The 19191-nt window shown below is 35.7% G+C and overlaps 4 protein-coding genes and 1 long non-coding RNA gene across 6 annotated transcripts; 3 read left to right on the top strand and 2 right to left on the bottom strand.

Annotated features, from left to right (window-relative positions):
* The first annotated feature begins 3367 nt into the window (after positions 1-3367).
* LOC141914790 (uncharacterized) lies at positions 3368-4310 on the top strand. 2 transcript variants are annotated; one of them, XR_012620891.1, is made up of 4 exons: positions 3368-3384; positions 3696-3765; positions 3879-4104; positions 4209-4310. It is a non-coding gene; the product is annotated as an uncharacterized LOC141914790 (long non-coding RNA). The 2 variants fall into 2 exon arrangements; XR_012620890.1 differs by having other exon boundaries at positions 3370-3384; positions 3664-3765.
* Positions 4311-9839: 5529 nt separating this feature from the next.
* LOC141908767 (ESF1 homolog) lies at positions 9840-13357 on the bottom strand. Its single transcript, XM_074798964.1, has 14 exons — positions 13248-13357; positions 12514-13032; positions 12357-12428; positions 12093-12265; positions 11892-12012; positions 11649-11808; positions 11448-11565; positions 11240-11366; positions 11019-11159; positions 10801-10934; positions 10602-10725; positions 10428-10489; positions 10201-10350; positions 9840-10124 (listed from the first exon to the last, which is right to left on the bottom strand). Exons 2-14 carry the CDS (start codon positions 13022-13024, stop codon positions 9840-9842), a joined length of 2178 nt encoding a protein of 725 aa, XP_074655065.1. The 5' UTR covers positions 13025-13032; positions 13248-13357.
* A 166-nt stretch (positions 13358-13523) lies between these two features.
* On the top strand, positions 13524-15757 carry LOC141908805 (serine/threonine-protein kinase 40-like). The gene is made up of 7 exons (XM_074799019.1): positions 13524-13826; positions 13907-14127; positions 14339-14566; positions 14651-14819; positions 14898-15042; positions 15121-15240; positions 15324-15757. Exons 1-7 carry the CDS (start codon positions 13730-13732, stop codon positions 15637-15639), a joined length of 1296 nt encoding a protein of 431 aa, XP_074655120.1. The 5' UTR covers positions 13524-13729; the 3' UTR covers positions 15640-15757.
* A 369-nt stretch (positions 15758-16126) lies between these two features.
* Positions 16127-17501, top strand: LOC141903566 (putative glutathione-specific gamma-glutamylcyclotransferase 2). The gene is made up of 3 exons (XM_074791743.1): positions 16127-16297; positions 16867-16908; positions 16982-17501. Exons 1-3 carry the CDS (start codon positions 16163-16165, stop codon positions 17363-17365), a joined length of 561 nt encoding a protein of 186 aa, XP_074647844.1. The 5' UTR covers positions 16127-16162; the 3' UTR covers positions 17366-17501.
* A 197-nt stretch (positions 17502-17698) lies between these two features.
* Positions 17699-19191, bottom strand: LOC141903572 (uncharacterized). The gene is made up of 4 exons (XM_074791756.1): positions 18957-19191; positions 18557-18868; positions 18392-18476; positions 17699-18313 (listed from the first exon to the last, which is right to left on the bottom strand). The coding sequence occupies exons 2-4, from the start codon at positions 18866-18868 to the stop codon at positions 18153-18155; spliced, it is 558 nt and encodes a 185-aa protein (XP_074647857.1). The 5' UTR covers positions 18957-19191; the 3' UTR covers positions 17699-18152.

Below are 19191 nucleotides of genomic sequence, written 5' to 3'. Positions count from 1 at the left end.
TACAAAAAAATCGGTCTATGTAATCGAGATTTTCTTTTAACGAATATTGAGAAAACGAAAAAGCGTTAACCACACCAACCATGAATGAATGCATATAATTAATTGACGCACGCACTCACTTGATGTCGAGTTGAAAATGATTCCGATTCACTTACTCGATTACTGTACCTAAATGAATCGATTGTAAAATCTATTTAAAGGACAAAATTGATTTTTATTTGAAGAGAAACTTATTGTTATTCTGTAATCTGTTTAATCACGTATAGCGAATCGAAAAAAAAACTAATTGTGAAAAGGTCAGACATATCACCTCCAAAAACAGTCGGAATTACTTTGCACGAAATCATCAAATATTTGCATTAAGATCAGAGTAAAAAGAACCTGGGCTTTCATAATGCTTTTGGGGGCTAGATGACAGTGGATTTTAAGCTGGTCGATACTGTTTGTAAATGTGCCATAGCAGAATACAACTTCCGGGGTATTTTTTACACACATGTGGTAACGCTAAAAGGCGAAAATGGACTAAAAGTTTGAAAACGCGGAACCCGGACGGAGTTAACATCGATCAAAAGTCGAAAAAAGAAGTACTGGTACAAACGAGTTTATTGCTGTATATGCATTCATTTCTAAGAATATATCTTTTTCTATCCATTGTATGTTTTTCCAAAGTGTCATATATCGGCTGTTATGCGAGGGATTAAATAAAACTTATTCTAATATACGGTTGTGTCTCAGCCTGTAAATTGAACATGCTTTATGTCAGCCGGAGCACTTTTCCCTCTCGGGGGAATTGAATTCATCGGATGTTCTTGAGCCGAGCGGTAAACGGGTGTTTGTGCGGACACTACACTAGAAGCCATTGACGCTCTTCGAGAAAAGGCGGTGGCGATCGACGCTCTTCGTGAATCACGGAAATGGTCGAATCCACCAGCCCTGATTGTCGTTGATGGTCGACGTTGATATATCATGTGTCGTCTAGCACACATTATATTTGAGCATCCGCTACTGATTCGAGAGGCATCCGTTGGCGCATGTTCCATGATCGTACCGGGCTCAGGACACAGGCATGGCCGTTCTGTTACAAGCGAATGAGACTTCTTCCAATTTACTTTCAACTGAAAATGTTCATATTTCCGTTCATTTCCAACAAATTTCGTCATTTTTGGAATGGCTGTTGTGACGTTGTGTTTTGGTGTAGAATATGTCTTTATTTGTTTATTGCTCTTCTTGGTGGCAACAGCGACTGCCGCATCGTCAAACGGTGATTTTTCTGGAACAGTTGGTGCTGGTTTATCATTCCAAGATGTCGATGAAAACTGAGTGCGGACCGGGACAAACTTATTAGTGGAATATCCAGGCATCACGGGATAGGGCTGCATAAACCCGCTTTTTGTTTTCTGTGGGAGAAGTACTGGTCTCGATGTCTTCTGCCTTTTCGGGTAACTTGTGAGCACCGGACTTTGTGAGACGATGGCTTGGTCAGCAACTATGTTATCAGTTGTCGGTACCTCATAGAATTGATCATCATCAACAACCTCTTCGTTGTTTTGTCTAGAGAGTTTCTTCAAGTGAAACGTCAATAGTTTTTGAAGCGTTCTTTCGTCATTATTGCGACAATTGCGTCGAATTGAATCAATCCCTTCGGGATCTCCAATCCAGAAATTCTTTATCTTCACATCTCCGAAATCTAGAGTTACTTTCGAGGCTTTTGTCGTCGGTTTTCGCTTTACTTCCGAGCTCATGGGATACGGCAATGAATCAAAAGTGAACGAACGATGCAGTGCTTCAGTTTTATCGAATATTCTTGGTCCGTATTTCCCTACTTGTACCTTTTTATCAGTGCCAATATCTTTGGTCGCTGAATTGTTTTTGTTTCCAGGTTCTCCGAGAAAGCTTTTTGCATCCTCTGAGATCATACTCCTCTTCAGTAATTCTGGATCATTGTTTATACGACTGAATTCTGATTTGTTCAGCCGTTTTCGTATATTGTATTTCTTCGAGCCATAGTTCTCCAGAACGTCTCTTACGACGGCTCTAGAAACGGCTTGGTGAAGTCTTAATTGCTCATATTTTCTTCTCATCATAAGAACTTCGTGTTTAAGCATTGCTGTTTGTGCTACTTTGTTACACTGTCCAGTACACTTATGACCCTCTTCTCCATGGTCAGGAAGAGATGTCCCTGCACCAGACGAATTGATCGTCATTTCCCTAAAATATAATTTATTTTCTTGAACAAAAATGAAAAGATGTGATTATTCTGTCATTCGGTTTTAGACACATTTAAAAACACGCCAAACTTTATACGTGAATGAACTTTATGTGCTAATTGTGAATGAATATACATTATAAGTTACTTACCTCTGAAGCATTTTGTTTTTCGAGTTGAAACGGTCTGCTACTAACGCCGTAACTAAAACACTGAAAATATGTGTACGCGCACGGCTTTATTATGAAGCAAAATAACATTGATTAATAAAAGCTGATCTATTACCTGAGCAGCCAATGTAGTATAAACAAACCGTGGGAGAAATGTAGACAATTTTCCTACCACGGTTCATATCATTTACCCTGTGTTAACACGAGTTTCCCATATCCCAGTTCTAATTACTATGGGTCTGGAGGTAAATTCCAAGTAAAGCGAAAATAAGCCTCATTATGTGAATACATATCTTCCGGCGGCATATTGATTAAAGTTAAAAGAATATTCCAATACATATTGTACGTACTTAGATTTAGTGGCACCAGATTATCATTTTATGAATTTACACCACATTACGACGAACTTCCATCAAAGTCTGTTAGCCTTTTCATTTGGTTATGTTATCACTCAATTCTTATCAATTCGTGAATTTCAGACAATAGGCCCTACCTATTGTTGCAGTGAATTTTCTTTATCCCAGTCAGTTACAAGTGTCTTACATTCGTTCAACTTGTTTTCCCATTGTTTATAAAGCGAATATAAGTAATACCTCTAATTTTTCTCATAGACAATTTTCAAGAATTTTGTGACGAAATCAAATTTTATAATTTACAATCATGTATGAAATGAATGATGTAAAATAATCCAATCAATATGTAAAAAATTCATATCACTTTGTCGCAAACCTTTTTGCATTTCATTTCATAGTATTTCAATTGTGAATTCCATTAATTAATTGATATTAGAAATCACCAGTCAAATGGCTATGTATGAAAAGTCAGTAAGATTGATGATAATTTCAAACATTTTAAAAAGTATCACGGTAATTTGTACATATCGAATCATCCATGATTGTATGATTTATTTAGAACCTGGTTTCATCGCGTGACGCTGCCATCTCTTAAGTTTGAATCCCTGTCCGAGGGAAGGTGTGCTATCAACGTCAATCAGGAATAAATCGTAAGGTTCGTAAGTGAATTCATTTCAACAATTAAGAATAGAAATTCACATCTGAATCATCATCAATGAATTATTCACTTCAAAATCACGTGTCTGTACGCGTGGATATATTGGTTTACAGGACACGTGGGTATATCGAAATAACGTCATCAAATTATGATTGTCGTGATACGTATGAATAAATGTGTTTGCATACGGGCGATAACTGGTGATAACTGTTACACTAATGAAGCATCATTACTGTCATAACTGTACATCGTATCATAAAATATGTTTACATTTAGGTTTCTATGTTCTTGTAAATTTGTATAAATAGAAACCGGTGACGATAAATCTACACAGTTGATAAACAGACGACATCATGAAGCTTTTAGTTATTTTTGTCGGTACGTTCGTAGAAAATTCTAAATGTTAGAAAAAACTTTGAACTGGGTTTGGCACTAGGACATTGCTCTTTCTTTACTATTTGTAATCATTTTTGGCATTTCTATATTTTTAGCATTTGCATTATTAGTTGGTAGCCAGTGTTTTGATGAGAGTGAATTAGCCGCTATTTGTACCAAGGGTTGTCAGCAGACCCCGACAAACGAATGTTACGCCCATTGCAGACAAATTTACAGTTGCGTTCTGAGTTGTGATTCTAATGATGTAAAATGTCGCATGAGATGTACTGGTGAATAGATAAACAATAAGGTGGCACCTCCCTGGATAGACCTAAGCTGTAGGTATGTTTAATGCACGGTTAAGATTTTTTTGGGGATTATCTCGGGTTACTTTGGTCGCTTTCGTGCAAGATTTCAACACTCACTTCATATTGTTATACTTTCAGGTGTCGTCTGACTATATGTATCTAGTAATGCATCAAGTATGAATAATTGAGATAAACGTGTAATATGTTGTAGCATTAAAATTTGTCTGTGTATTTTGTGAATCATTTGTCTATGTCAGCGTTTTTGGGATTTGTGACAACTTACACAATGGAAGATTTGCGGAGTTATCGATTTCCACTAGTTTCTATGACGTTCAGATCCCTCAATATTTTCCTTCAATAATCTATAATAGATTTAAAGTTGTTTTTATGGTTTCATAGATTTCACACCGGATGACAGTTTCCAAGCCGAGGTTTTATAAACTCCTGATGGACGGTCTCAATTCAGTGATTAATTCCAATTCAGATAGGATTTGATCTTTAGGGTTAAACCATTGGAAGAAAAAGATTCTGGTTAATCGAGTGTCAGAGCTGGATATAGAATATCAATATTGAAAGAAGAAAATCTTGAGAGGTAATTGTATCCGCCTTGGGCGCTGTGTAAACTCCGAACAATATTCAACTCGTAACCATAGAAACTTTTTACGCATTAACTGATGATGATGATATATAGTTGGTTACTTAGATTTGTTTTGCTGCAACATGATCGACCCTTTTACCCTATTACACGCAGTGGCCATCGTGACACGAACGCTTTATTGCCTCTTACAAAAGACTTCATCAATACGTAACTCGAATGATAATGAAAGGAAACGTCCTGGGGACATATAGAAACAGCTACGTTCCGATTATTTCTCGACTAAGTAACTGGAAGAAAATTTATGTTCGATCATCAATACATTTTTATTTCGATTTATGTAGTATACATGGAAACGATGAAATATTGTGCATCAAATATACACGGTATTTCGACCTTTATTAAATGCCTCTAAATATGTGTATTTATACAGGAAGAGACATAACACAAATCCATATAACACCATAGGAATTCAGATGAAACATGAATAGACTTCATATCAATATACAAAAAATCTTTTTTTTCATGCTATAATAAGTATAAATGATATTTTTGGTGCAAGTTATTGGTCAAAACTACTTACAAAATAGTGCACTTTATACCAATATGATGCGTGGAAAATAACAGAATAAAATTTCACGTAAGTATAATAAATGATTCACAATATACATGTATTATCACAAGAACCATTCGAATCTGATGGAATAAATGCTATCGACATCATAGAGAACGTTAACCTATCGATTTGATGGAGTAACTTGGTGAAAAATCATTATCTGATATCATTCACACGTTGATAAATACATTTTTTTGTGATAAAAACATGTTTTGTAATTTGCCTCTTTGTTCGTATAATCGATGTAATTGTTTACATTTAGATATGAGAATTCACGCACAAATGCGTGCCCACACAGGGTATGGAAACCAACTCTAACCCTTAGTGGCATTAGACGGGTCATAACACATATTTTCAAAACAAAAATTGCCATGTTCATTTATGATTATCGTGTTTAAATTCATAAAATGCTAAAAATGATATTGATCACATTATTTTTTTTATGAAACAAAATATGAAATGACGATGAAGTAATGATGATGATGATGTAAGTGAATATGTAATCAAACATTATTTACTTACAAATGGATTAACCGTATTTCATATACATGCTATCACACGGTACAATCACTACACCCTATCCTAGTAGTACGTGTACATGATAATATGATATATATTATATTTCAACAATATTATCATGGATGTAAATAAACCAATTAAATAAATAAATAAATAAATAAATTAGTAAACGAATACTGAATGTTTTCTATGGGATCTTATAAATAGGAAGCTACAATCTAGTTAATTGGTTACACTGGAAAACTACTAATTCTATTTCTAAATGGGAAGGCAAATCAATGTCGTGTATAGAACTAACACAAACTGAGTATGTGCTTGGATGGAGTGATAGATTTATGATCAAATAACTCAACGTAAACTTATAAACAAGGACTATAGGATCCTTGAAATACTTCCAGTTGGTTCAATGCATTGGAAATAACATGGAAAACGTCGTCTAGGAAGTATTAAAGTAATTGATCAATGTTTGCTTGAATGTAGATCTGAAAACGAAATGTCGTAGAAATCATATCAAATTATCCATTAACAAAAATAGATTTGTTCGATTTGCGATAAGTGAATGTTTATTTTAAAACCAATAAGGCTGCTCACACTGGAGTGATCTGGAGCGGTGATCATAAGGGGATTATCATCACCGATGATTTCTGCAATTTCACCGCGAGCGCGTCAACGTTTTGATTGAAAGAGACGAATAATCATCGAATGCAGTTAGAATTATTGACTGTAACCATGGAACTTCTATCGCGTGTTCTATCGGTTTTTTTAAATAGATTTCCCCTGATTTTAGAGATACCTAAAAAATTTTGATCATAATTAGTGGTTACTGGACGGATGTGATTTTTAAATCACTAATCTGAATATTTTCAATTTGAATGTTGAAAAAGCATTCAATTTTCATGGATGATAAATTCCACACAGAAGAATTCACAAAATCAGTGTTTACATCCTGTAATGGAATCAACCAAGTGTACTAAAACATCTAATAATTTTTCTAAATCCAATTTTTTTTTAATGAAATTGATAAAATCTAAACGGTATCTATTAGTCGACACTTAAAACGGAACACATGCATGCTATCTATCGTCATTAAATGCGTAGTTGTCAACCCCGTCAATTGAACCTTTTTCATCTACTTCTCTAATACCAATATCATTGAATGAAGTAGTGACTAATCTATCATCTGATCTTGTTTTACGTTGCATTCGCTCTAAACGAGGTACATGTCCATTTCTGGGATGAGATTCGTCACATGATGCCCACTGTCCATTACGGACGACGTAACTTGATCTTCGTTCGCCTGCCTCGCCATTAGAAATATGACCGTTCGTTACACCATTACTTCTGGTACTGTTATTATTTTCTGCAGTATGCACAGAGCCATTATTAATGGCTTTTACACCGTCTTCTAGTTTGCCCTCTACGGTAACAATACCGCCATGGACTCCATTTTCTTTAACACCATTTTTCGAGTTGTTTTTAATACCGTTAGCGTTCACATCTTTCTTTGTTCGTGCCTCAGCTCGAGCCGCTCTGGCTAGTTCGCGAACTTTACGTCTAGCCTTGATGCGTTTTACGATCCGCCGTCTGTCCCTAAATCACGACACAGATAGATGATACAGATATTAGGCTAATTTGTAAACGATATTGTTCTTGCCGTATACACTGCGAACGGACGATTGCCAACAGATATAATAAACTGCATGAATCGAATAAATACTGATTATTACGAATAAGTTACATTAACTCACAGTCTCCATGGTAATACGTAATAATAAGCAGTTAAGTGATGTAATATTATCTACTATGCCAAATCATCGAGGTTTGGAAAAGATAGATATTGCTTTCTCTACACTTTCACGAATTCTGAATTTAGTGCTTCACAAATCGAAAGTGTTCATTACTTAATATGACATGTTTGCTGACTATGGCGTTATTCTGCACTAAGTTAATTGTAGGATTGATATCAATATAAGCCTGAACACCATCGTTCACTGCAGCCAACGCCCAAACTCTAAACCAATGAACTCTTACGTTGCCAAGGGTGAATAGCAATACACCGGGAGAGAAAACATGGTTTATGTTTTTACACACATCAAAGAGAAATTTCTACGAATAATTTTTCAAAAGATGCCGTTCAGAATTCAATTGATCTAAAATCGATAGACACATCGACTTTAAATAGTATACATTATCCTAGGTAGGGATTGGCAAGTTTTTCTGCGTCGCACAAATCATCTAAGATGGAGGTTTATATGAGATCTAAATCTCGTCCCTGCAGTTAATTTCCATATGGGACTTTTTGTATTATTCAAATTGAAGATGGCACGGTAGAAGTCTTCGATGAATGAGCGTCTGTGGCTTTTAGTTTCAAAACCGATAATAAAACCAGACGCTTGTGTCAAATGTACATTTGTTTGATAGATGAGATCGATAACAACTCATTAATCACGTCCATTGCGCAAAAAATTAACGATCTCTAGTCGAACCTGACAAGACATATCATCAACGTTTTTAAATCAGCAAATCTTAACTAATTGAATTCGCACAATGATACACACGTGCGTGGGTAAATTTGATCCACCATCGAAACTACTTTCACCCATGTCTATCTCTCCCCGTTGGGCTATTTTCTAAATTTCTAACCACGGATTATCGTTTTTCCATTATTATACTTACGTGACGGCTTTCTTTGCTGATATAATGCAGATAAAAGCGAAGAAACTTCCCAATATTGCAAATGGAATTATCAAATTAAGACGAGATTTAGGTTGTTGCCTGTTCGGTGGTAGTATCGTACTGCTGGTGTATAAATCCACAACAGGTTCAATTTCAATGCCCAATTCTGTAGTAAAAGTGTTGATATATGTTTCGATCACTTTTTTCAGAATAGTTTGCTGAAAGAATGATGGATTCTTTCCGTCCGAGTCGAAAAATAGCGCGATTAAAAGCACTTCGCTGATATCACCAGACACAGATGGACGAATCGAAGCTATCACAATACTTTCGGACGTTAGAGTTTCATTAGCGCAGTTTTTTACGCAGTAGTTTGACAGTATTTCATAAATGACGGATTTGAATTTCTTTTCGAATTTTGCATTGAATTCCGACGTGGAAAAATTGCGTATTTTCACGATAACTCCGCGGTCGAATTTTTCTAGTTCGAATAAACGGTCGCAGCAGGTCGCATTGAATTCTGGCGGCATTTTATCACAGTCTATATCGCACCAGCATCGAAAGCTGGAATTTACATTGCATATTCCATTCGTCACCTGAGAATTGTTCGCCATTCCAATTCCATTTCTGTTTACTAACATGTTACTAGCTAAAATCTCCGTCCATGTAACCGACAGCACAAATATACCCATGACGAATTCCATTTTCCTCTGAAAAGTATCTCTATATTCGAATATCACAAGTTCGTAAAGTATATTTTTCTACTCCATTTTAGGAGCAATTTCAATTTTTTCATGAACTGATGGAAGTTTCCAGATGAAGTTACGATACGTATATCACGCGTTTACGCCGATGACCGCCGATGCGGATTTGTATAACGTCCAGTCTAAAAGATAGCCAAAAATCAGACATCTTATCTGCATGATAAGATGACAAGTATTTGTCATGTCAATGATTAATATAACGTCATGCGTTCGTCAATGTCTCCACCCAATACATCAGTATAAAGATAGCGGCTTGTCAGATGAGATACATCTAGTTGTGGCAGAGCGGAGTCACCATCGATTTCGCCGTATTAAAACCAGCAGTACGATTATTACAGCTCTCACCCTATCGTCGTGTGCTGTGCCATATTTTAAGTGTTTGTGATTATCATATTTATGAAATTTTACCCGTTTTTCCTCAATCCGAAAAACCAATTAACCAACTCTCAACTGCGGAACGGTGCCACTTGAATATCACACAGCGTTTGCAATTAATTCATGACGTGTTTTGTAGCTGTGCGACTGGTCACAAAAAAACTCGAAATAAACTTCCTCAAATCCCGGGTTAAAGAAATGAATTCGATTGAAAAATAAAAACGTTTTTATTTTTTCTTTTTGAATCTTTGTGTTTTCATTTTTACAGATTTAACGAGTGAATCTAGATTATCGGTGTGTAGCGGTTCAATAGATAATTTCTTCTTTTTAGACGCGACCTCATTACACGGACTAGACGATGATGTACGTTTACTCGTAATTTCTCTGCGCTTCAACTTCTCCTTCACGATATCATCCATTGCTTTAGTCTTTTTATACTCGTGTGATGAAGGGTCTATGTTAAATAGATGTGATGTATACATGGCATTGAAACGCTTATCATTTACGTTCACCTGAAATAGACAATCAACTGTTAGACAACATTCTCAACTTTTCCCCCAATAATTAACTCAAAATGGTGCGACTTACTTTAAACGTATCCTTGATTTGCTTTGTTGCCTCAATAGCAGCGAGTTTCTTCTTTTTCTTCTTATTTTTCTTCTCATTCTTTAAAATATCTTTCAAATTGAAATGTTCCCTGTTATCGTCTTCGTCCATTGTCAGTAAATTGAGTTCGGGCTGAAAATTAATCATCATTAAGATCATCTACGATACAGCAATCAAAACGTCTGAAGACGGATTGAGTTTGATTTTACCTGAACTGATTCATCCTCTACGTCCCGTGCTTTTTCTCCTTTCTTCGTTTTCTTATTAGAACCTATGAATGGATTGTCCCCAATTAGAACACACGCATCGTATCTAAGACAAACTACCATAAACATGGAAAATAAAACATATTACAGAAAATGCGTAGACTTTTACTACTGTACCTTTTTTCTTATTGACGTTTTCTCCAAGTTCTTCTTTAAAGTATGGGTCATTAATATCAATATCTGAGGGGATGTCATCATCACTGAATGCGGCGATGTCTTCTGTTGTTTCATCAGAGGTGCCCTAAAAAATTACGCATAATCTAAGATAATATTTAAAGTCCTATTCATTTGGCTTTGATACAATAAAATTTCATACCTTAATTTCATTTTTCTTTTCTGCTCTCTTCTGCTTTTTCTTCTCACGTTTTTTCTTCAAGTATTCTTCCCAGGGCGTTAATTCTTTCGAGTCTGTTTTTTTCTTCAAAATTGTTTCAGTCGCCCCTTTCAATCCTGATCAAGAATTTGAACGATACCCGGTAAAACTATGAAAGGATTTATCACGAGAACGCTTTTACAAATATAAGCGGTAATTACCAGGTTCCCAAGTAATTTCCATCTCCATGTCCTCTTCAGATTTCTTCTTGTCTCCATCCAATCCTTTCAGTAAATCTTTGTATTTCTGTATCTGATTTTCTTCATCCATGTCCTCTGCCACATCCCCAGGCTCTTCTAATCCTACAAACAAAATACGGCATCTCTAATCATACCTCCAATAAATAACCATCAATTTGAAACCACGTGTATATCAAACTAACCTTCTTCATCAGAACTTGAGGCTAGATAATCATTTAGATTAGCATCATTCAATTCTGTGTCTGTGAATTTCTTTTTCATAGTTATAGCCAACCTGTCATGATTGGTTTCATCCCATGTTAGATTCACCTAAAGCATTATGAAAATTGTTTTGTTCTTTTTACTAAAATAGCGAATTCTGAAAACTAATTGTGAATTCAATAAACTCACTTTTGACTGGTTTAGGGCGGAGGTGATGAAAACTGATGGTTTATAAGATGTAAAATCCGGCATGTCTTCAACCCGGCTGGTTCGTTCATTTTCAAATGTCATATCATCAGGAATAAATCTGTTGATTAGAAATACAACTATAAACTGCTTTAAAAAAAAAGTTTTAAAAATGCTAATACTCAATTCACATTGAAAGCTGACCTTAGATCTAATTTCGTTGCACTTGCTTCGTATTCATATCCATCACAGTCGGAATAAATGTGTTCAGCTGTTTTAACGCTGTCACACTCTACCACTGCATAATAATACTTGAGTCTGTTTAATTGATACTGTCTTAACTTTTCACGGTGATAAATATGACCTAATTGAAATGATAATAATATAACAAGTTAAAATCCCTCGAGTTTGACATCTGTGAAAGCAACATCTAAAATTGTTAAATACCTTCTGTACTTTCTTCTTCATTATCAACGGCACCATCATCTAACTTTTCTTCGGTCAATTCTATCGGGCCACGAAGCTGTTCTTCTTTCATCCGCTCTAAACCAAAATCCGATGGATAGATCTGAAATTGCGTGCAGAAAAAATCCATGAGATTCATTTAGTGACGGAGAGAGAATTCAAATTTGAATATCAATAACTTACAGTTACAGATTTGATAATGCCATCAGTCGGTTTAAAAGAATTCAATAAAACCATAATATCTTGAGCTTTGATACGATCCCAGTCCATATTACACACAGCTAATCGACATGTAGCATCTTCAACTTGAGGAGCATCCATACCAACTTCACCCCATTTATGGTCAAATTTATCCTCTATGAATATAAATCAAAGTTCCCAGAAGCCATTTTCAATACTGGTCTTATGGAACACGTTTTTCTACATAATTTGTGAGGTAAATTGTACCGTTATCATATTCAAATTCATCTTCTTCATCTGAACTAGATTGTGGTCCCTCTCCGCGAGCTAAATCAGGACCTGAAATACAGCGCAAATATTGTGACCAACTTAATAATACATCAGAATGACAACAAGGGCATTTATCCATCAATCACAACTGTACCTGGTATTTTCGCAGTTTCATCATGTTCTTCATCATCGCTTTCCTCTTCGTCTGACTGTAGCTCATCCGCTGAACTGGACTGATCAACTTCAACTTCTTCCTGATCAACAAACTTTGAACTACCGGTACTTTCACCAGTACCTAATAGAGACACTACGTCCTTTGATGAAGTAATTTGTGTCGATTCTATCTGTTTTTTAGTTTTTCCTACATCGTTCTTGGATAAATTATCACATTTATTCTTCGCTTCATCCTCATCATCGCTCTTCTCAATTTCCTCATCTGATTCACTGTCCGATAAGTCATAAAATTTCTGTAGATTTGAATTAGTAGTTGTATGAACAGGCCGACCTCTCTTATCGACGGTGTATTTCAATTTGAATCGCTTGTCGTCAAACATAGATTTGAAACGTTTATCGATCTTAACTTTCCGATCTTTACGAGCCATTCGATGAAATCGAGGATCTTTCGCAATTTTTGCAAACCTCGCATCTTTTGACACATGATCCATAGCTATTTCTGAAAAATAGAAATGAAATATAGCGTTGTCAGTCTCGTCAAATGAGTCCCTTACGACTAATCTGGTAAGTTTATAAATGAGAGGCCAATTTGTAAACAGTTCAATTTGGTACTTAGTACCACCAGGAAACAGGACTCTGGAAACTGTGGAGATTTTAAGGCTTCATTCCGGGATTCCATAAATCGAATTACGTGATATTTTCGGGAATGCTTACTGGTTTCACAATATTTTTAAGAGGATACCAAATTCAGCTCCGTTTTAAACGTATTTTCCATATATCATCGACAAACTACTTGCATGTGTATTTAGCCGGAAGACTCCACTCCGCGGTTAGGATTGTGCAGTAACTGAATTGAATTGGATTGAATCAGGTGACGAAGAAGAAATCCCAAGGTCGAAGAGCGAAAAGTTAATCCATCAAAATCCATGAATTGTGCTGCTTATCAGCCACTTATCCTATTAGAAAGTTGTAAGAATAATGAAATAATTATCTTAGGACCTATTATCTTATCCTATATTCATAGACTAATGGGTCAGGGTAGTGTTTACTGATTAATCGTTGGTGGCTGTGATTCAATTCAAATCGATTGTCGTTCTGAAGTTCTTCTCCTCACTCGGCTGGCGGCTCGCCACGACGCCAGTAGTTAGCGATTGTGAATACTTTTTGAAAGAAAATTGTGACTGGTCATCCCCACGATGAGTAATAAAAGACGTCACATTTCACAAAGTCGTCTCGGTAAAAGACGCGTTACTACATCCAGTTGTGTGAAACATGCCGGACCATATTTACTAGGTAAGTATGTATTCACTTTCATACTGTACTGAGTGACTTATAGTTTACTGGATAATTATTATTATATTGCTTTTTTTCAGGTCCAAGACTTGGTTCATCGCCAGTACGGAGTATAGTACAATGCCTGGCTCGGAAAGATGGCACCGATGACTTTTACACGATAAAAATTCTAACAATGGAAGAGCATAGCCGTGAATCTCAAGATGATCGTCAGGGCAAAATGTTGCTGCATACTGAATATTCATTGTTGTCATTGCTTCAATTAGAAGATGGTGTCGTTCACCACCACGGTCTCTTCAAAGTAAGTCTTTTGTTGGCCTATTGTTTTTGATGTTGGCAATATTCAAGAACCAACAAATTCCATTTTACATATTTATGTAATGTAGATACTGGAATTTTTATTTGAGAATTCTGGGAATGAAGCTATCATTACTTTACACATGCAGTCCTGAATTAGATTTTGATTAGTTTTTTTTTTCACTGCATGAAACCAGTGCAAATTGTCTTTAAAGGATGAGGTGTATGAAGATGATTATGATGAAACTGTTCCTGCCGGTTCCAGGCGTAAGAAGAAACGTCTATGTTTGGTATTAGACTGTTTAGTACCTCACGATTATAACGACCGTAACGCGGACCTGATGAATTTACAACATCACGTTATCAAAGAGAAAAAACTATCGGAGAAAGAAGCAATTGTAATATTCTACGATATAGTACGAGTAGTACGGAATCTTCATCAAGTAAGTGGAAGAGATTGTTCGATTGCGTATGTATAGTGTATTCATACACTTCATATGTGTTATGCATGTGCTGTTGCATTGCAGAAAAATATCGTTCATCGAGATTTGAAACTGGGGAACATGGTGATAAATAAACGCACTCGGCGAGTGATCATAACTAATTTTTGTCTGGGTAAACATTTGGTCAGTGAGGAAGATTTGTTGAAAGATCAACGAGGAAGTCCCGCGTATATTAGTCCCGATGTACTCAGTGGTGAGTGTTATATTCATTATATTAATAGCATACTTACTGAATTGCAAAATAGAACATTGTATTTGATCATTTTTACAGGAAAAAGTTATTTGGGTAAACCCAGTGATATGTGGGCTTTAGGTGTTGTACTGTTTACAATGCTTTACGGACAATTTCCCTTTTATGACAGCGTGCCTCAAGAACTTTTCCGCAAAATCAAAATTGCTGAATACACAATTCCAAAGTAAGCGCATTAACCCTGATTGCAAAGATGAGAGAAATAGTCATTCTACATGATCGTAAATTTGTTCATTGATTTTAGTGATGGTCGAGTATCTGACAACACTAACAATATCATCCGAAAATTATTAGTTTTGGACCCTAAAACCAGGTTGACCGCGGAGGAAGTTATAACAAGACTAACTTCAATAATAGATGAGTGGTATGTTTAGTGTTTAAATGTATTTATCTTATTTTTCGACATCATTTTTAGATCATGCAAATATGATGCTTCTTTTAATTCAGGAAATCGGTGACATTGTCATCTGGACCATTACAAGTTGTACCAGACATAGATGATATAAATGTTGAGGGCCAAACAGATGCGATCCCTGTTTTGAATAGATCAGCTTCCGGTGATTCAAATAGCAGTGAATTTGAACTCAAGTTAGCTCAAGTTAGGAATGATAGTTCTGGAGAAAGTGACAGTAATACAGCTGTAAAAGACAAACATTTTTTGTCAGTGAGACGACATCATCCACCGATCAGAAGAGTTAGTGAAGATGCCAGACCTCTTTCAGCTGCAGAACTTCAAGCGCAGAGACACATACTTCCTACGTGATCTCAGTAGAAATTGCGAATTGCTAATATTCTTGAGGTGCATCCTGTACCTGCATGTCGAAATAATTCATGAAAATCACGAATTATGAAATTGAATGTTAAATCTATCTGTTAATTATTGAGTCAAATAAGATTTGTTCTTTTTATAAAACGATTAAGCCCTAGATATTGGTTTTCTCTTGGTTATCTGTGAATCTGTGTATTGTCTGGGTCTGAAGTATGGATTAATTTTCTGAAGATTTGTGAAAGTTGGTGGCTTTATGCATTGATGATTTTGCTATTGATATGTCTGTCGTGGGCTTTGGCACCAAATGCTTCGTCTATTGTTCAAATGGCAAACGATTGATCTGGGAAAGGAATAACTCTAGATTTCATTTGAATTTGTTAGCGGGAACCAGTCTTTATAGATAGCGAGTCGTAGACTGGTTGCCGGTCTATCTAGGTGACGCAGGCAACCTTGAACTTGAACTTGAACTCCAGTCTATTACAGCAATCACCCTAGCGTGACAGGTGAGGTGTCATTCATGTGGGTTTTTGGATACGGCTCGTTGATCTGGAAAGTTGATTTTCCATACAAGAGGAAATTAGTCGGCACAATAAAAGGATATGTACGTCGTTTCTGGCAGGGAAGTGAAGATCACAGGGGAATTCCTGGAAAGGTAAAACAATTTAAACATATGTCAATCAATCCAATGTCATACTCATGATATATAGTCTGAATACCAGTTCACAGTTGTTTGTAGAACGACGGCTAGGTACTAGACTAATGTCATATGATCATATCGATATGGAAGGAATCAATTGAATAGTTATCATGTTTATTGTAAAAAAAACCTGACTTGTATTTCATCGAGAGAATCCCACAATGATAATAAAAAGTCCGAAAATGAAACTTCGAGATAGTAGTTTATTTCAACGTTTCGACTATATCCTAATAGTCATCTTCATTATTCTTGAAGATGACTATTAGGATATAGTAGAAACGTTGAAATAAACTACTATCTCGAAGTTTCATTTTCTGACTTTTTATTATCATTGTGGGATTCTCTCCTCATCCCGTCAACACGGATATAGTGTTCTACCAATCGTGATTGTATTTCATATTACTCAAAGGGCAATAAAGATATATTGAATTGAATTGTTTACAAGTTCTATTATTAGATTGAAAGATTTAAGAATAAGCCCTGTATTTCTATTTATTCATTGATTGATGCGATTTTATTCACAGCCAGGTAGAGTGGTGACATTGGTTAAAAGTGACAACCCAGAGGTGCGTGTATTATAATAAACAAAAACAATTGCGGTAACTGCAGTAGATACAGGTATTTTTTTGTCTATTTCAGGATATTGTTTGGGGAATTGCTTATGAAATTGCTGATTGCGACAGAGAAAATGTTCGAAAACATTTGGATTTCAGAGAAAAATGTGGCTACGAGAGAACATCAGTAACGTTTCATCCAGCTGACAATAATAATGCCCTTCCATTTGAGTTAACGATATACCTCGGTACGCCGGACAATCCACACTTTCTTGGACCTGCCCCGATGAAAGATATAGCATATCAGATCTACACGTCCATTGGACCGAGTGGTAAAAACTCAGAATACCTGTTCGAATTAGTTGAGGCTTTAAATGATCTCGTCGTTGACCACGGAGATAAACATCTCATAGAACTTTATGATGAAGTAAAGAAATTGAATATTTATGAAGAATCACAAAAACTTTAATAATTATCATCGTTTTATTGTTGATTTTTGTAATAGTTTTACATAACAGTTCAATGGAATGATCTTTATTTGGTTGATTATATGTTTAAGTGTTTGTTTTTTTTCATTTTACATTAGCATGAACACTGTTGTAATTGGCATATCAAGAATATTTTACATTATATATTTTTCCAATTTTACCAAGTACTGGTACCCCAATTTACTATCATACAATTTTCACATATCAAAGTGTTAAGACTCTCAAAGTACCGGTACTTACCAGTTTCATTCAAGAGTTTTGTCTTGTGAAGAATGCAGAGTGATTGATCTTTATCTAAAAAAACATGTTTTTGTGAAATACATACAATCAAATGCATTGTTTGAGTGTTGTTTCATTGTTGTGAGGCTCAGATGCGACCTGATCCAATTCCAAGACTCCAGATGAGCAGAGAAGACAATTGAATATGAAAGTAGTCGAACTCATCGAAGATATCATCGGTTAAGTCGTCACAATATGTTGTTTAGTCATCATTATGACCACTAAAGCAAATTTGACTAATACTACTAAGAAAATCCAAACCCACAAGTTATTTTGATGACAATTTCAGGCATTCCTGGAGTAGATTCCGTTACTTAAAGAAGTACTTGGACAAATCAATATTGTCAGTTGATTACTTAATATATTTTCTGGTAAATGATATAGATAGTTTTCTGGAAGAAGAGCAGATCCATTGATCCAATTCCCAGCGGTACAAGCTAATTTGAGAATATATACATTTTTACAGTCTTAAATTACACAGGAAAACAGTTAGTTTCCCTTTGTTTTGGTATTATTATCATCATCCAATTGTAGCTTTGAGATAAGATTGCATTTCCACTGATCCTCTGGAATCACTTTGGCCCAATCAGGAATATTTGAAGCTGGCAGTTTTATCCCAGCCATTGCCGACTTAATCTTGTCAGTTTGTTCTGTAAACATAACACAATAAGAAATCAATTACTATTGAAAATTTAAAAAAAACAAATATTTTCTTTGAGTATTCTAACCTTTATCTAGTTTTATATCATCTTGGGGTTGTTTGTTTTCATTCCATAACTGACTAGCTGTGGTATCACGACTATCTTCAGAAACCTAAACCACAATAGTGTGTAACTGACTGACATTCAGAATAATAGAGTGCAGACATAGTTGACCGAATCATTTCAGTTTACCTGGAAAATACTGCTTGCCACAGCACCAATAGAATCATTAAAATCCGCATCTACAATATTCTGTAATGCTTGATCTAAATGTGTCGTTTGTGTAATTGATGATGAATTATAAATCTCTGGATCAGACTCCACAGCTATCATCCCTGGCTCTTGCGGAATGAGCTGATATCCTTCATAGCTCATTCCCTCCTCGTCATCGCTGTCCGAATCTGAAATGTCTACCGAAAATGAATCCGGACCATCTAGCGAACTGACTTCGTCATTCTTTTCGGGAATTTCTTTATCATCATTGCCCGTCACTTTAGGCGTCATCTGCAAACAAAGCATGAAATGAACAAATTATCTGGGACATTTGTAGTGAAAATTTTATGGACACTCAATAATTAATGTACTGTAGTACCTTCCACGAATCTTGAACAGAAATCCACCTTCACTTTTGGTAATTAGTACGTTCACAAATAATACAACTATAATCCAGCAATTCGGGAGTCTTTACAAAAAGATCTTCGACACTGAGAGATCAATTTAATTATCTTAGTTCAGAATAAGTTTTCTATTTCACATATTACAACAGAGTAAAGTCAATAGCTCATTTTACGTAGCATGTCTGTCATACCATCTTGTGATGATGACTT

This window comes from Tubulanus polymorphus, chromosome 1 (assembly GCF_964204645.1).
Source record: "Tubulanus polymorphus chromosome 1, tnTubPoly1.2, whole genome shotgun sequence".
NCBI lineage: Eukaryota > Metazoa > Nemertea > Palaeonemertea > Tubulaniformes > Tubulanidae > Tubulanus > Tubulanus polymorphus.
Note: the sequence above shows the minus strand (reverse complement) of the source record. Positions and strands in the feature narration are given on the sequence as shown.

Excerpts from the sequence above, each read along its gene's own strand:
- LOC141908805 (XM_074799019.1), top strand. The coding sequence starts at position 13,730 with ATGAGTAATAAAAGACGTCACATTTCACAAAGTCGTCTCGGTAAAAGA. Across the intron at positions 15,043-15,120 it reads GCTGAATACACAATTCCAAA|TGATGGTCGAGTATCTGACA; the intron begins GTAAGCGCATTA and ends CATTGATTTTAG. Across the intron at positions 15,241-15,323 it reads ACTTCAATAATAGATGAGTG|GAAATCGGTGACATTGTCAT; the intron begins GTATGTTTAGTG and ends CTTTTAATTCAG.
- LOC141903566 (XM_074791743.1), top strand. The coding sequence starts at position 16,163 with ATGTGGGTTTTTGGATACGGCTCGTTGATCTGGAAAGTTGATTTTCCA. Across the intron at positions 16,298-16,866 it reads ACAGGGGAATTCCTGGAAAG|CCAGGTAGAGTGGTGACATT; the intron begins GTAAAACAATTT and ends TTTTATTCACAG. Across the intron at positions 16,909-16,981 it reads TTAAAAGTGACAACCCAGAG|GATATTGTTTGGGGAATTGC; the intron begins GTGCGTGTATTA and ends TGTCTATTTCAG.
- LOC141908767 (XM_074798964.1), bottom strand. The coding sequence starts at position 13,024 with ATGGATCATGTGTCAAAAGATGCGAGGTTTGCAAAAATTGCGAAAGAT. Across the intron at positions 12,266-12,356 it reads TGAATTTGAATATGATAACG|AGGATAAATTTGACCATAAA; the intron begins GTACAATTTACC and ends TTATATTCATAG. Across the intron at positions 12,013-12,092 it reads GCATTATCAAATCTGTAACT|ATCTATCCATCGGATTTTGG; the intron begins GTAAGTTATTGA and ends ACGCAATTTCAG.
- LOC141903572 (XM_074791756.1), bottom strand. The coding sequence starts at position 18,868 with ATGACGCCTAAAGTGACGGGCAATGATGATAAAGAAATTCCCGAAAAG. Across the intron at positions 18,477-18,556 it reads TGGCAAGCAGTATTTTCCAG|GTTTCTGAAGATAGTCGTGA; the intron begins GTAAACTGAAAT and ends ATTGTGGTTTAG. Across the intron at positions 18,314-18,391 it reads TGATATAAAACTAGATAAAG|AACAAACTGACAAGATTAAG; the intron begins GTTAGAATACTC and ends TTATGTTTACAG.